At 55.3% G+C, this 14870-nt stretch overlaps 3 protein-coding genes across 3 annotated transcripts; 2 read left to right on the top strand and 1 right to left on the bottom strand.

Moving 5' to 3' along the window:
* Positions 1-24: 24 nt before the first annotated feature.
* On the bottom strand, positions 25-6832 carry LOC130928678 (uncharacterized PE-PGRS family protein PE_PGRS54-like). Its single transcript, XM_057855395.1, has 3 exons — positions 6718-6832; positions 130-6619; positions 25-79 (listed from the first exon to the last, which is right to left on the bottom strand). Exons 1-3 carry the CDS (start codon positions 6830-6832, stop codon positions 25-27), a joined length of 6660 nt encoding a protein of 2219 aa, XP_057711378.1.
* On the top strand, positions 6832-8052 carry LOC130928677 (cell surface glycoprotein 1-like; the record flags this gene model as incomplete). The annotated part of the gene is made up of 1 exon (XM_057855394.1): positions 6832-8052. A coding segment is annotated over one exon (1221 nt), but the record flags the coding sequence as incomplete, so codon positions are not given.
* Positions 8053-8118: 66 nt separating this feature from the next.
* LOC130928488 (mucin-5AC-like) lies at positions 8119-11675 on the top strand. The gene is made up of 10 exons (XM_057855142.1): positions 8119-8442; positions 8534-8595; positions 8664-8848; positions 8923-9188; positions 9263-9324; positions 9393-9577; positions 9652-10124; positions 10300-10358; positions 10430-10578; positions 10660-11675. The coding sequence occupies exons 1-10, from the start codon at positions 8143-8145 to the stop codon at positions 10740-10742; spliced, it is 1824 nt and encodes a 607-aa protein (XP_057711125.1). The 5' UTR covers positions 8119-8142; the 3' UTR covers positions 10743-11675.
* The last annotated feature ends 3195 nt before the right edge of the window (positions 11676-14870 follow it).

Here is a 14870-nt window from a genome sequence, read left to right as displayed (position 1 = left end):
GACCCCCCAACGCCCGAAGATGCCTCATCCCCCGTAGACCCACCAACGCCTGAAGACCCCCCAACGCCCGAAGACCCACCTACGCCCGAAGACCCCCCAACGCCCGAAGACCCACCAGCGCCCGAAGACCCCCCAACGCCCGAAGATCCCTCATCCCCCGAAGACCCACCAACGCCCGAAGATCCCTCATCCCCCGTAGACCCCCCAACGCCCGAAGATCCCTCATCCCCCGTAGACCCCCCAACGCCCGAAGATCCCTCATCCCCCGTAGACCCACCAACGCCCGAAGACCCACCAACGCCCGAAGAACCCCCAACGCCCGAAGATCCCTCATCCCCCGTAGACCCCCCAACGCCCGAAGATCCCTCATCCCCCGTAGACCCCCCAACGCCCGAAGATCCCTCATCCCCCGTAGACCCCCCAACGCCCGAAGATTCCTCATCCCCCGTAGACCCACCAACGCCCGAAGATCCCTCATCCCCCGTAGACCCCCCAACGCCCGAAGATCCCTCATCCCCCGTAGACCCACCAACGGCCGAAGACCCACCAACGCCCGAAGACCCCCCAACGCCCGAAGATCCCTCATCCCCCGTAGACCCACCAACGCCCGAAGACCCACCTACACCCGAAGACCCCCCAACGCCCGAAGACCCCCCACTGCCCGAAGATCCCTCATCCCCCGTAGACCCCCCAACGCCCGAAGATCCCTCATCCCCAGTAGACCCACCAACGCCCGAAGACCCCCCAACGCCCGAAGACCCACCAACGCCCGAAGACCCACCTACCCCCGAAGACCCTCCAACGCCCGAAGATCCCTCATCCCCCGTAGACCCACCAACGCCCGAAGACCCACCAACGCCCGAAGACCCCCCAACGCCCGAAGATCCCTCATCCCCCGTAGACCCCCCAACGCCCGAAGATCCCTCATCCCCCGTAGACCCACCAACGCCCGAAGACCCACCAACGCCCGAAGACCCACCTACCCCTGAAGACCCTCCAACGCCCGAAGATCCCTCATCCCCCGTAGACCCACCAACGCCCGAAGACCCACCAACGCCCGAAGACCCCCCAACGCCCGAAGATCCCTCATCCCCCGTAGACCCACCAACGCCCGAAGACCCACCAACGCCCGAAGACCCACCAACGCCCGAAGACCCCCCAACGCCCGAAGATCCCTCATCCCCCGTAGACCCCCCAACGCCCGAAGATCCCTCATCCCCCGTAGACCCACCAACGCCCGAAGACCCACCAACGCCCGAAGACCCACCTACCCCTGAAGACCCTCCAACGCCCGAAGATCCCTCATCCCCCGTAGACCCACCAACGCCCGAAGACCCACCAACGCCCGAAGACCCCCCAACGCCCGAAGATCCCTCATCCCCCGTAGACCCACCAACGCCCGAAGACCCACCAACGCCCGAAGACCCCCCAACGCCCGAAGATCCCTCATCCCCCGTAGACCCACCAACGCCTGAAGACCCCCCAACGCCCGAAGACCCACCTACGCCCGAAGACCCCCCAACGCCCGAAGACCCACCAGCGCCCGAAGACCCCCCAACGCCCGAAGATCCCTCATCCCCCGTAGACCCACCAACGCCCGAAGACGCCCCAACGCCCGAAGATCCCTCATCCCCCGTAGACCCCCCAACGCCCGAAGATCCCTCATCCCCCGTAGACCCCCCAACGCCCGAAGATCCCTCATCCCCCGTAGACCCACCAACGCCCGAAGACCCACCAACGCCCGAAGAACCCCCAACGCCCGAAGATCCCTCATCCCCCGTAGACCCCCCAACGCCCGAAGATCCCTCATCCCCCGTAGACCCCCCAACGCCCGAAGATCCCTCATCCCCCGTAGACCCCCCAACGCCCGAAGATCCCTCATCCCCCGTAGACCCACCAACGCCCGAAGACCCACCAACGCCTGAAGACCCCCCAACGCCCGAAGATCCCTCATCCCCCGTAGACCCACCAACGCCCGAAGACCCACCTACCCCCGAAGACCCCCCAACGCCCGAAGATCCCTCATCCCCCGTAGACCCACCAACGCCCGAAGACCCCCCAGCGCCCGAAGATCCCTCATCCCCCGTAGACCCCCCAACGCCCGAAGATCCCTCATCCCCCGTAGACCCACCAACGCCCGAAGACCCCCCAACGCCCGAAGATCCCTCATCCCCCATAGACCCCCCAACGCCCGAAGATCCCTCATCCCCCGTAGACCCCCCAACACCCGAAGATCCCTCATCCCCCGTAGACCCACCAACGCCCGAAGACCCACCAACGCCCGAAGAACCCCCAACGCCCGAAGATCCCTCATCCCCCGTAGACCCCCCAACGCCCGAAGATCCCTCATCCCCCGTAGACCCCCCAACGCCCGAAGATCCCTCATCCCCCGTAGACCCCCCAACGCCCGAAGATTCCTCATCCCCCGTAGACCCACCAACGCCCGAAGATCCCTCATCCCCCGTAGACCCCCCAACGCCCGAAGATCCCTCATCCCCCGTAGACCCACCAACGGCCGAAGACCCACCAACGCCCGAAGACCCCCCAACGCCCGAAGATCCCTCATCCCCCGTAGACCCACCAACGCCCGAAGACCCACCTACACCCGAAGACCCCCCAACGCCCGAAGACCCCCCACTGCCCGAAGATCCCTCATCCCCCGTAGACCCCCCAACGCCCGAAGATCCCTCATCCCCAGTAGACCCACCAACGCCCGAAGACCCCCCAACGCCCGAAGACCCACCAACGCCCGAAGACCCACCTACCCCCGAAGACCCTCCAACGCCCGAAGATCCCTCATCCCCCGTAGACCCACCAACGCCCGAAGACCCACCAACGCCCGAAGACCCCCCAACGCCCGAAGATCCCTCATCCCCCGTAGACCCCCCAACGCCCGAAGATCCCTCATCCCCCGTAGACCCACCAACGCCCGAAGACCCACCAACGCCCGAAGACCCACCTACCCCTGAAGACCCTCCAACGCCCGAAGATCCCTCATCCCCCGTAGACCCACCAACGCCCGAAGACCCACCAACGCCCGAAGACCCCCCAACGCCCGAAGATCCCTCATCCCCCGTAGACCCACCAACGCCCGAAGACCCACCAACGCCCGAAGACCCACCAACGCCCGAAGACCCCCCAACGCCCGAAGATCCCTCATCCCCCGTAGACCCCCCAACGCCCGAAGATCCCTCATCCCCCGTAGACCCACCAACGCCCGAAGACCCACCAACGCCCGAAGACCCACCTACCCCTGAAGACCCTCCAACGCCCGAAGATCCCTCATCCCCCGTAGACCCACCAACGCCCGAAGACCCACCAACGCCCGAAGACCCCCCAACGCCCGAAGATCCCTCATCCCCCGTAGACCCACCAACGCCCGAAGACCCACCAACGCCCGAAGACCCCCCAACGCCCGAAGATCCCTCATCCCCCGTAGACCCACCAACGCCTGAAGACCCCCCAACGCCCGAAGACCCACCTACGCCCGAAGACCCCCCAACGCCCGAAGACCCACCAGCGCCCGAAGACCCCCCAACGCCCGAAGATCCCTCATCCCCCGTAGACCCACCAACGCCCGAAGACGCCCCAACGCCCGAAGATCCCTCATCCCCCGTAGACCCCCCAACGCCCGAAGATCCCTCATCCCCCGTAGACCCCCCAACGCCCGAAGATCCCTCATCCCCCGTAGACCCACCAACGCCCGAAGACCCACCAACGCCCGAAGAACCCCCAACGCCCGAAGATCCCTCATCCCCCGTAGACCCCCCAACGCCCGAAGATCCCTCATCCCCCGTAGACCCCCCAACGCCCGAAGATCCCTCATCCCCCGTAGACCCCCCAACGCCCGAAGATCCCTCATCCCCCGTAGACCCACCAACGCCCGAAGACCCACCAACGCCTGAAGACCCCCCAACGCCCGAAGATCCCTCATCCCCCGTAGACCCACCAACGCCCGAAGACCCACCTACCCCCGAAGACCCCCCAACGCCCGAAGATCCCTCATCCCCCGTAGACCCACCAACGCCCGAAGACCCCCCAGCGCCCGAAGATCCCTCATCCCCCGTAGACCCCCCAACGCCCGAAGATCCCTCATCCCCCGTAGACCCACCAACGCCCGAAGACCCCCCAACGCCCGAAGATCCCTCATCCCCCATAGACCCCCCAACGCCCGAAGATCCCTCATCCCCCGTAGACCCCCCAACACCCGAAGATCCCTCATCCCCCGTAGACCCACCAACGCCCGAAGACCCACCAACGCCTGAAGACCCCCCAACGCCCGAAGATCCCTCATCCCCCATAGACCCACCAACGCCCGAAGACCCACCTACCCCCGAAGACCCCCCAACGCCCGAAGATCCCTCATCCCCCGTAGACCCACCAACACCCGAAGACCCACCAACGCCCGAAGACCCCCCAGCGCCCGAAGATCCCTCATCCCCCGTAGACCCCACAACGCCCGAAGATCCCTCATCCCCCGTAGACCCACCAACGCCCGAAGACCCCCCAACGCCCGAAGATCCCTCATCCCCCGTAGACCCCCCAACGCCCGAAGATCCCTCATCCCCCGTAGACCCACCAACGCCCGAAGACCCACCAACGCCCGAAGACCCCCCAACGCCCGAAGATCCCTCATCCCCCGTAGACCCACCAATGCCCGAAGACCCCCCAACGCCCGAAGATCCCTCATCCCCCGTAGACCCACCAACGCCCGTAGACCCCCCAACGCCCGAAGATCCCTCATCCCCCGTAGACCCACCAACGCCCGAAGACCCACCAACGCCCGAAGACCCCCCAACGCCCGAAGAGCCCTCATCCCCCGTAGACCCACCAATGCCCGAAGACCCCCCAACGCCCGAAGATCCCTCATCCCCCGTAGACCCACCAACGCCCGAAGACCCACCAACGCCCGAAGATCCCTCATCCCCCGTAGACCCACCAACGGCCGAAGACCCCCCAACGCCCGAAGACCCACCAACGCCCGAAGACCCCCCAGCGCCCGAAGATCCCTCATCCCCCGTAGACCCACCAACGCCCGAAGATCCCTCATCCCCCGTAGACCCACCAACGCCCGAAGACCCCCCAACGCCCGAAGATCCCTCATCCCCCGTAGACCCCCCAACGCCCGAAGATCCCTCATCCCCCATAGACCCACCAACGCCCGAAGACCCCCCAACGCCCGAAGATCCCTCATCCCCCGTAGACCCACCAACGCCCGAAGACCCACCAACGCCCGAAGACCCACCTACCCCCGAAGACCCCCCAACGCCCGAAGATCCCTCATCCCCCGTAGACCCACCAACACCCGAAGACCCACCACCGCCCGAAGACCCCTCATCCCCCGTAGACCCCCCAACGCCCGAAGATCCCTCATCCCCCGTAGACCCACCAACGCCCGAAGACCCACCAACGCCAGAAGACCCACCAACGCCCGAAGACCCTCCAGCGCCCGAAGATCCCTCATCCCCCGTAGACCCCCCAACGCCCGAAGATCCCTCATCCCCCGTAGACCCACCAACGCCCGAAGACCCCCCAACGCCCGAAGATCCCTCATCCCCCGTAGACCCACCAACGCCCGAAGACCCGCCAACGCCCGAAGACCCCCCAACGCCTGAAGATCCCTCATCCCCCGTAGACCCACCAACGCCCGAAGACCCACCAACGCCCGAAGAACCACCTACCCCCGAAGACCCCCCAACGCCCGAAGATCCCTCATCCCCCGTAGACCCACCAACGCCCGAAGACCCACCAACGCCCGAAGACCCCCCAACGCCCGAAGATCCCTCATCCCCCGTAGACCCACCAACGCCTGAAGACCCACCAACGCCCGAAGACCCACCTACGCCCGAAGACCCACCAACGCCCGAAGACCCACCAACGCCCGAAGACCCACCTACGCCCGAAGACCCCCCAACGCCCGAAGACCCACCAACGCCCGAAGACCCCCCGACGCCCGAAGACCCCTCATCCCCTGTAGACCCACCAACGCCCGAAGATCCCTCATCCCCCGTAGACCCACCAACGCCCGAAGACCCACCAGCGCCCGAAGACCCCCCAACGCCCGAAGATCCCTCATCCCCCGTAGACCCACCGACGCCCGAAGACCCCTCATCCCCTGTAGACCCACCAACGCCCGAAGATCCCTCATCCCCCGTAGACCCACCAACGCCCGAAGACCCACCAGCGCCCGAAGACCCCTCATCCCCCGTAGACCCACCAACGCCCGAAGACCCCCCAACGCCCGAAGATCCCTCATCCCCCGTAGACCCCCCAACGCCCGAAGATCCCTCATCCCCCGTAGACCCCCCAACGCCCGAAGATCCCTCATCCCCCGTAGACCCACCAACGCCCGAAGACCCACCAACGCCCGAAGAACCCCCAACGCCTGAAGATCCCTCATCCCCCGTAGACCCCCCAACGCCCGAAGATCCCTCATCCCCCGTAGACCCCCCAACGCCCGAAGATCCCTCATCCCCCGTAGACCCACCAACGCCCGAAGATCCCTCATCCCCCGTAGACCCCCCAACGCCCGAAGATCCCTCATCCCCCGTAGACCCCCCAACGCCCGAAGATCCCTCATCCCCCGTAGACCCACCAACGCCCGAAGACCCACCAACGCCTGAAGACCCCCCAACGCCCGAAGATCCCCCAACGCCCGAAGATCCCTCATCCCCCGTAGACCCACCAACGCCCGAAGACCCACCTACGCCCGAAGACCCTCCAACGCCCGAAGATCCCTCATCCCCCGTAGACCCCCCAACGCCCGAAGATCCCTCATCCCCCGTAGACCCACCAACGCCCGAAGACCCCCCAACGCCCGAAGATCCCTCATTCCCCGTAGACCCCCCAACGCCCGAAGATCCCTCATCCCCCGTAGACCCACCAACGCCCGAAGACCCGCCAACGCCCGAAGACCCCCCAACGCCTGAAGATCCCTCATCCCCCGTAGACCCACCAACGCCCGAAGACCCACCAACGCCCGAAGAACCACCTACCCCCGAAGACCCCCCAACGCCCGAAGATCCCTCATCCCCCGTAGACCCACCAACGCCCGAAGACCCACCAACGCCCGAAGATCCCTCATCCCCCGTAGACCCCCCAACGCCCGAAGATCCCTCATCCCCCGTAGACCCACCAACGCCCGAAGACCCCCCAACGCCCGAAGATCCCTCATCCCCCGTAGACCCACCAACGCCCGAAGACCCACCAACGCCCGAAGACCCACCTACGCCCGAAGACCCACCAACACCCGAAGACCCACCAACGCCCGAAGACCCACCTACGCCCGAAGACCCCCCAACGCCCGAAGACCCACCAACGCCCGAAGACCCCCCGACGCCCGAAGACCCCTCATCCCCTGTAGACCCACCAACACCCGAAGATCCCTCATCCCCCGTAGACCCACCAACGCCCGAAGACCCACCAGCGCCCGAAGACCCCCCAACGCCTGAAGATCCCTCATCCCCCGTAGACCCACCAACGCCCGAAGACCCCCCAACGCCCGAAGATCCCTCATCCCCCGTAGACCCCCCAACGCCCGAAGATCCCTCATCCCCCGTAGACCCCCCAACGCCTGAAGATCCCTCATCCCCCGTAGACCCACCAACGCCCGAAGACCCACCAACGCCCGAAGAACCCCCAACGCCCGAAGATCCCTCATCCCCCGTAGACCCCCCAACGCCCGAAGATCCCTCATCCCCCGTAGACCCCCCAACGCCCGAAGATCCCTCATCCCCCGTAGACCCACCAACGCCCGAAGACCCACCAACGCCTGAAGACCCCCCAACGCCCGAAGATCCCTCATCCCCCGTAGACCCACCAACGCCCGAAGACCCACCTACCCCCGAAGACCCCCCAACGCCCGAAGATCCCTCATCCCCCGTAGACCCACCAACACCCGAAGACCCACCAACGCCCGAAGACCCCCCAGCGCCCGAAGATCCCTCATCCCCCGTAGACCCCCCAACGCCCGAAGATCCCTCATCCCCCGTAGACCCACCAACGCCCGAAGACCCCCCAACGCCCGAAGATCCCTCATCCCCCATAGACCCCCCAACGCCCGAAGATCCCTCATCCCCCGTAGACCCCCCAACGCCCGAAGATCCCTCATCCCCCGTAGACCCACCAACGCCCGAAGGCACCATGCTGCCCGACGAGCCCACGCCGTCTGAAGGCCCCCCACCAACCGAGGATCCCATGCCGTCCGAAGGCCCCACGCAACCCGGAGACGCCACCCTGTCCCCGCCTGTAGATCCATTCCCGCCAGAAGAGTCCACACCATCCCCACCTGTAGATACCACACCGTCAGAAGACACTACTCCTACACCCCGCCCAGCTCTTGTCGTCATTATTGTTGCAGTAATTTTCCAACCATACGTACCGGAACTGGCAGACCCTGGGAGTGACCAATTCCGTATCCTTGCTAATAGAATCTTCTTGTTGGTGAGTACAGCAACAGTTTGCTAATTGCTTTTGCTAACTTTTTGCTAATTGTTTGAGGTCACTGGAGCTGATGTGCGTGTTGTCTTCACAGTACGACTTCATATACAGACGGAGGTACACAACATACAACCGCTGCATCGTCAGAAGCTTCAGGTAACATGTCCCCTGAACTGATGTCAATTTTATCGTCTAACTATGGCAATAATGTCTCACCAATGCAGGCGCAGCTCAGCCCTGACTCGAGAGGATGATAATGTTGTGGCAGATGTGGACATTGAGTTTACAAACAACAGCACGTCAGGCGAAGCGCTTCCTGAACCGGATGATGTGACGTTAACATTAAAAGAGGGCCTGAACAACACAAACACAACCCTAAACATTGACACTGAGTCCATAGAAGGCATCGGTAAGCTACTATTCGTTCAGTCCAGATCCATTTCTGAATTCACCTACTATATGTTTCCTGATTGACACTTTCAGAAAGGATAATTACAACCGTTGCCCCGACGACGAACGCCACCGCCGCCCCGACGACGAACGCCACCGCCGCGCCGACGACAAATGCCACCACAACCCCAACCACCGAAGTCACGCCTGATACAGCAACAACTCCCACAACGACTCCTCTACCACCTCCAGATCTTGTAATCATTGTTACTGTGGTATTGATCGAACCATACGTACCAGAACTGGCAGACCCTGCGAGTGAACAATTCCAGAACCTTGCTGATAGAATCTTCTTGTTGGTGAGTAGAGCAACAGTTTACTATTTCCTAATTATTTGAAGTCACTGGAGTTAATGTGCATGTTCTCCTCACAGTATGACTTCATATACAGGCGGAGATACACAACATACAGCCGCTGCGTCGTCACAGGTTTCAGGTAACATAAGCCCCGGACTGATGTCGATGTCGTCTTCAAACTCTGGTAATAATATCTCTCCAATGCAGGCGCAGCCCACCCCGGACTCGAGCGGATGACAATGTTGAGGCGGATGTGGACATCGAGTTTATAAACAACAGCACGTCAGGCGAAGCACTTCCTGAACCAGATAATGTGGCATTAACGTTAAAAGAGGGCCTGAACAACACAAACGCCAATCTAACCATCGACCCTGAATCCATAGTCGCCCTTGGTAAGCTACCATTCATTCAGTCGAGATCCATTTCTGAATTCACCCACTTAATGTTTCCTGACCGACGCTTATAGAAAAAAATCTAACAACTGCAGCTGCGCCAACAATTGCAACTGCGTCAACAACTGCAACTGCACCAACAACTGCAACTGCGCCAACAACTGCAACTGCGTCAACAACTGCAACTGCGCCAACAACTGCAACTGCGCCAACAACAGCGTCAATAACTACAGCTGCGTCAAAGACTGCAACTGCGCCAACGACTGCAGCTGCATCAACAACTGCAACTGCGCCAACAAGTGCAACTGCGTCAACAACTGCAACTGCGCCAACAACTGCGTCAGCAACTCCAGCTGCGTCAACGACTGCAACTGCGCCAACAACTGTAGCTGCATCAACAACTGCAACAACCGTCACATCAGCAACAACCACTGCTCTTGCAACGCGTCGACTGTCATTCCGATCGGCGGGAGAGCAGTTTACCCAGGACTTGTTGAATCCAGCTTCTGCAGCATTTATCAATCGAGCGGACCTTATCAAGAAAACCGTAAGTACCATTCAAAAGGAGGATGTTACTCCTCTAAATCTTGGCACAGTTTCAATGTCGTGCAATAAGTTTAAAGTAAACGATGATGAACTCCCATGTGGCACATTAAAACTGTTCTTTAAAGACACTCAAACTCAATTTTTTACGTGTTAAATTTTTACTTGTGTTTCCACAGCTTGAAGTTTTCTTCCGAAAACTCGCTTCATTCCGCTTCTTGACCGTGGTTTCATTCAGGTCAGTTCCCATTTAGGGCTTTCATCACAGACCCCGATTGGTATTAATGCTAACAATTCTGTTCGAATCAGTAACGGCTCCATCATCAACAACATGGATTTGAGTTTCACGGCCAGCTCCGTGCCCAACAATACCGTCATCGGGCAAGTTTTGATCGACGCCGCGCCAAACATCTCAGATTTCAACGTGGACACCTCCTTCATTTTTGTTGGCGGCACGCGTAAGTTGTTCGAAAAAGTGCTCAACTACGCTTCAAGTTCATCCGTGAGTGACTCATTTTTTTTCCTTATTTGTTTTACAGCGGTTTCAAGTGGAACACTCTTCAATAGCAGTCTGCTCACTGCATCCTGCCTACTGCTGCTTTCGTGGTTGTTAGCAAACTAGCAATAAAAATGCTAATTAGACGTACTTTCAACTAATTCACCAAAACGCATGACGACAACAGTTCATCTTGACGTAATCATTAACATGATTGTTTTTCTTGTAAAATGACATTTGTTGGGTATTGCAGCACTAAAGTTGATTTACTGATTTAACCTTTTGGAGAGCGTGCGTTTAAATACTATGATTTTCTTTTGTTTTTATAATCGATTGTATCGTGTTATTGGAGGATAGAACTACTTTATATCAGATGAAAATGCCCTCGAATCAACAAAAAATGTCCCCCCGAATAACCCAAAAGTGAAAAGGAAGTGCCAAAATAAGCTGAAATTTACCCAGGTATGACAAAATAATGCCCCAAAATGAATACAAAGTCACCAAATTAACAGGTCATCACACAAATTCAACACGAAGTGACCTAAAATAATCAAGGAGTGGTGTGGTAATGCCCAAAAATCATTAAGAATTGATCCATTGATACCCTAAAATGAACAGGAAGTGACCCAAAGTCAACAGGAAGTGACGCGAGGAAGTTTCTCGGGTAGTAACCCTACGCAATTTGTCCAAAAATTTAGTTATTATTCACATCTTATTTATTTTTTTAATGTATTTACTAATTTAAAAAATATTTTGAAAGGCATTTTTATTATAATCCAAAAAAAAAAAAAAAAAGTAATAGAAATACGAAAGTTGAATTGACCAATAGAGGTTTAACCGTATCAGATTATGAGATTTATCTTTTAAAGCAACTAACATTTGAATCCGTGTTCATTACTGTGCTAACTTTACAACATTAAATATACTAATTCATGGTACGATATTGTGAAATGTCATTTTTCAACAATATGTGTCCGATCAGAACATTACTTTTAATCTCATTGTACTATTTATAATGACAAATAATAAGAAATAAAGTCTATTCTATTTTCAAGTAAAGCGACAACATTGGTTTCCTTTTTTTGTTTTTTTGTTTTTTTAGGTACGAACCCGAATTGTAAACTGTTTACATTTCCTGCAAAATGGACCCAATGTGGTGCCATTCGTTTCTGATACGTTCGTGCTAGTTGTTTGGAAACCCCTCTGTTATTGAGAGTTGCTACGCTCCACCAGCCACAGGAGTTATGACAGCCTCACTCGAAATTAATATCTCAAGATCTACATTGGTATGAAAAAGTATCTGAACCTTTTGGAATTTCAAACATTTTTGCATTAAATCACCATCAAATGTGATCTGATCTTTGTCAAAATTCGCTGCTCTGCCTTCGCCGCGTAGACGCACTCTGAAGCACTCTCTTATCTTAACCGATAAGCGCTCAGGGCCAGCAAGCTCGACTCCCAGTATGGCTCCAAAGAATTTGAAACCTGGAGACTCGGATGAAATAAAATCCTCCTTACAGAAGTTGGAGGTCTCCTTGACTGGCTTGATTCAAAACCAGAATTAAGAAATGGTCAGAGAGCTCCATTTAATTCGCGCTAAAAACGAGAAACTCAAGCAGGCGGTCGAGAAGAGAGATGTTCGCATCAAGAAGCTTGAAATTTTGGCTGATGATCTCGACCAGTGCCGACGCGCGAATGAGCTCATCATTTCTGGATTACGACTGACGCCTGGCCTAGGGGACACAGTGACGCAACTGGCAATTGCTAAACTGAAAGAGTATGGAATAAACATGGAACCGCTGGACGTCCGTCGCTGCCTTCTGCTCCCATCTGGGGGGAGAGGACCGGCGACCGTTCTCATGAAGCTGGCAGACCACAACACCAAGACTGCCCTGCTTAACCAGTGCCGCCACCTGAAAGAGTCGAAGATTTTCTTGAATGACAACTTGAAATGCCAAAATTGCAAGAAAAGCACGTCAACTCAAGAAAGCTGGGAAAATAGCCAACACCTGGGTCTCGGATTGCAGGATCCTTGTCAAGACGCAAGATGTGAAAATTAAAGCTATTACGAGTCTTGACCAATTGACTACAATAGCCGGATAACTGTAAATACTACACAGCCGACCAGTATAACAACTTGTTTGTAATTGTAAATGGTTAATGATACCGATGATGATGACAATAAAATTCCATTTAAAAGAAACACACACATGTAAAAACAGCATCTGCTTTAACTAAAACCACCCGAACATTCGAAGGTTTTCATATTTTAATGAGCGCATGCAAACAATGACAGAAGGGATTTGTCTATTTGTCTTGTTGTTTATGTTATTTTGTAGGAGGAAAACATTATTCAGATGTTTGGGATGTCACAAAAGCAAAAATAGCTGTGTTAAAGTCAAAGTTATGTTTGAAATGTAGGCTTTTACAAAAAGCTCGATTTCTCTGTTTTTCCATCAGAAATTGGAAAATTGCTCAAACTAAGTTATTTTCTAATGCTGATTTCGAAAAAATGGAAAAAGATATGAACTAATTTTTTTTCCTGCTGAAAGAACAGAGTCTAATCTTTCTTTTGGCGGGTTCCATGTTTACATAGCAGTAGAACAAAATTTTCTGTCGGCCTTGCAAAATCAGTCAAAATCCAGTAAAACGGCCGGGAGTGAAGGGGGTTGCACCGGTGAAAATGGCTGGGAGTGAATGAGTTAAGAACTACAAGTCTTTCTATCCGTGGATCCCTTTAAGTAACTTTCATAGATAAAAATGTCCAAATAAAACGAAAAAAAACCTTCCCCTTTAAAAAAAAAAAAAATTAAAATACAAAAAAAAACTAGGCCTGCAAGCAGGACTGAACGGGCCCTCGCAATCCAATCTAGCGCAACTCGGACAGTGTGCAGGTCAGGGTGGTGGCAGATCGTCCTCTCTAATCATCTCATTAGAACCTAACATGCTCGAACGTTGCCTCTTTACATTCACACACCCAAGAGATAAAAACCCCTATTGGACAGAGTACTACAAAAAAGGAGCGAATAAAGGGTCGTCACCACAACAGACAGAGACATGTGGACATGGGCCGTAAAATAAATATTTCAAAAGGTCTTGAAACCATAATGACCAACCTGAAAAGAACTGGACATATATTAGAAAAATGAGTGACTTTCTATTGCCACTAGTTGGTGCTGTAGGGTTGATGCAAATGACCCCTACAGGACCCTTCAGAGTATGACTCAACAAGCACGAGATGTTTGGCGCAGATATGTTGTAGTTACAAGTTATGACTGTTCAAAACTTGTGGTGAGACGAAATGGCTTCAGTCATTTTCACTTCTCCTGTTGGACTCTTCTGCTTCAACCAAACCTCAGTATTTTTGATCAGGCAACTGAACACATGTCTTACGGCTCCCCTGATGCAGGTTTCAGGTGAATATATTTGTTTTCCTTGGAGGAGGAGCCTGTTTAGTAAAAAAAGGCATTTCCTCTTCCCAATAGGGGGCGCTCGGCCTAATGGATAATGTTCCAATGCACTCGTGTTAAGGGTGGGATCCCATACATACATGCCAGATATGAAAATGATTGAACGTTGTGTCAAGGAGCTATTAGTCTTTTACTGAATCTGTCATTTTGCCGAAAAAATGGCCGACTTAGGTCCATGCCCAGGTCAGACCCATGAATGAAAACGCACCATTTTGATAATTTTAGATCTCCTATGTCTCCTGAATAGTCTCACCAATTTTGAAGATGATCCAACTAACTCCCTCTGTGACAAGGTCTCAAATGTGCACCCTGTTAATTGATAAAAATTTCACATTGTATCCAAAATACCCCATTTCCTGTTGGGTTTGGAATATGGGTTCAAGAGACTTTTTGGAGCAGTTTTGCACAAGGTATCGACTCCCCAAATTTCATTGCTCTACGTTAAAAAAACTTAATAGGAAACGCCTTTTTGAAAAATTCAAGGGGGCGCCACTGAGCCCTTTTGTTACATTTTTTTGTAAGGTCGCAAGATTATCGAAATCCACGCAAAGCCCCATGTATGTGCAAAATTTGGTGAGTTTTCGTGCATGTTCAGGCCTCCAAATGTAAACTATACAACAAATGGATAAAAAATTCACATTCGATCCAAAATACCCGATTTTCTGTTGGATTTGGAAAATGGGAGCATGAGACTTTTTGGAGCAGTTTTGCATAAGGTATAGACTCCCCAAATTTCATTGCTGTACGTTGAAAAAAACCAATAGGAAAGGCCTTTTTTAAAAGT

This window comes from Corythoichthys intestinalis, chromosome 13 (genome assembly GCF_030265065.1).
Source record: "Corythoichthys intestinalis isolate RoL2023-P3 chromosome 13, ASM3026506v1, whole genome shotgun sequence".
Taxonomy (NCBI): domain Eukaryota; kingdom Metazoa; phylum Chordata; class Actinopteri; order Syngnathiformes; family Syngnathidae; genus Corythoichthys; species Corythoichthys intestinalis.
The sequence above is the reverse complement of the archived record's forward strand: the minus strand, read 5'-3'. Positions and strand labels throughout refer to the sequence as shown.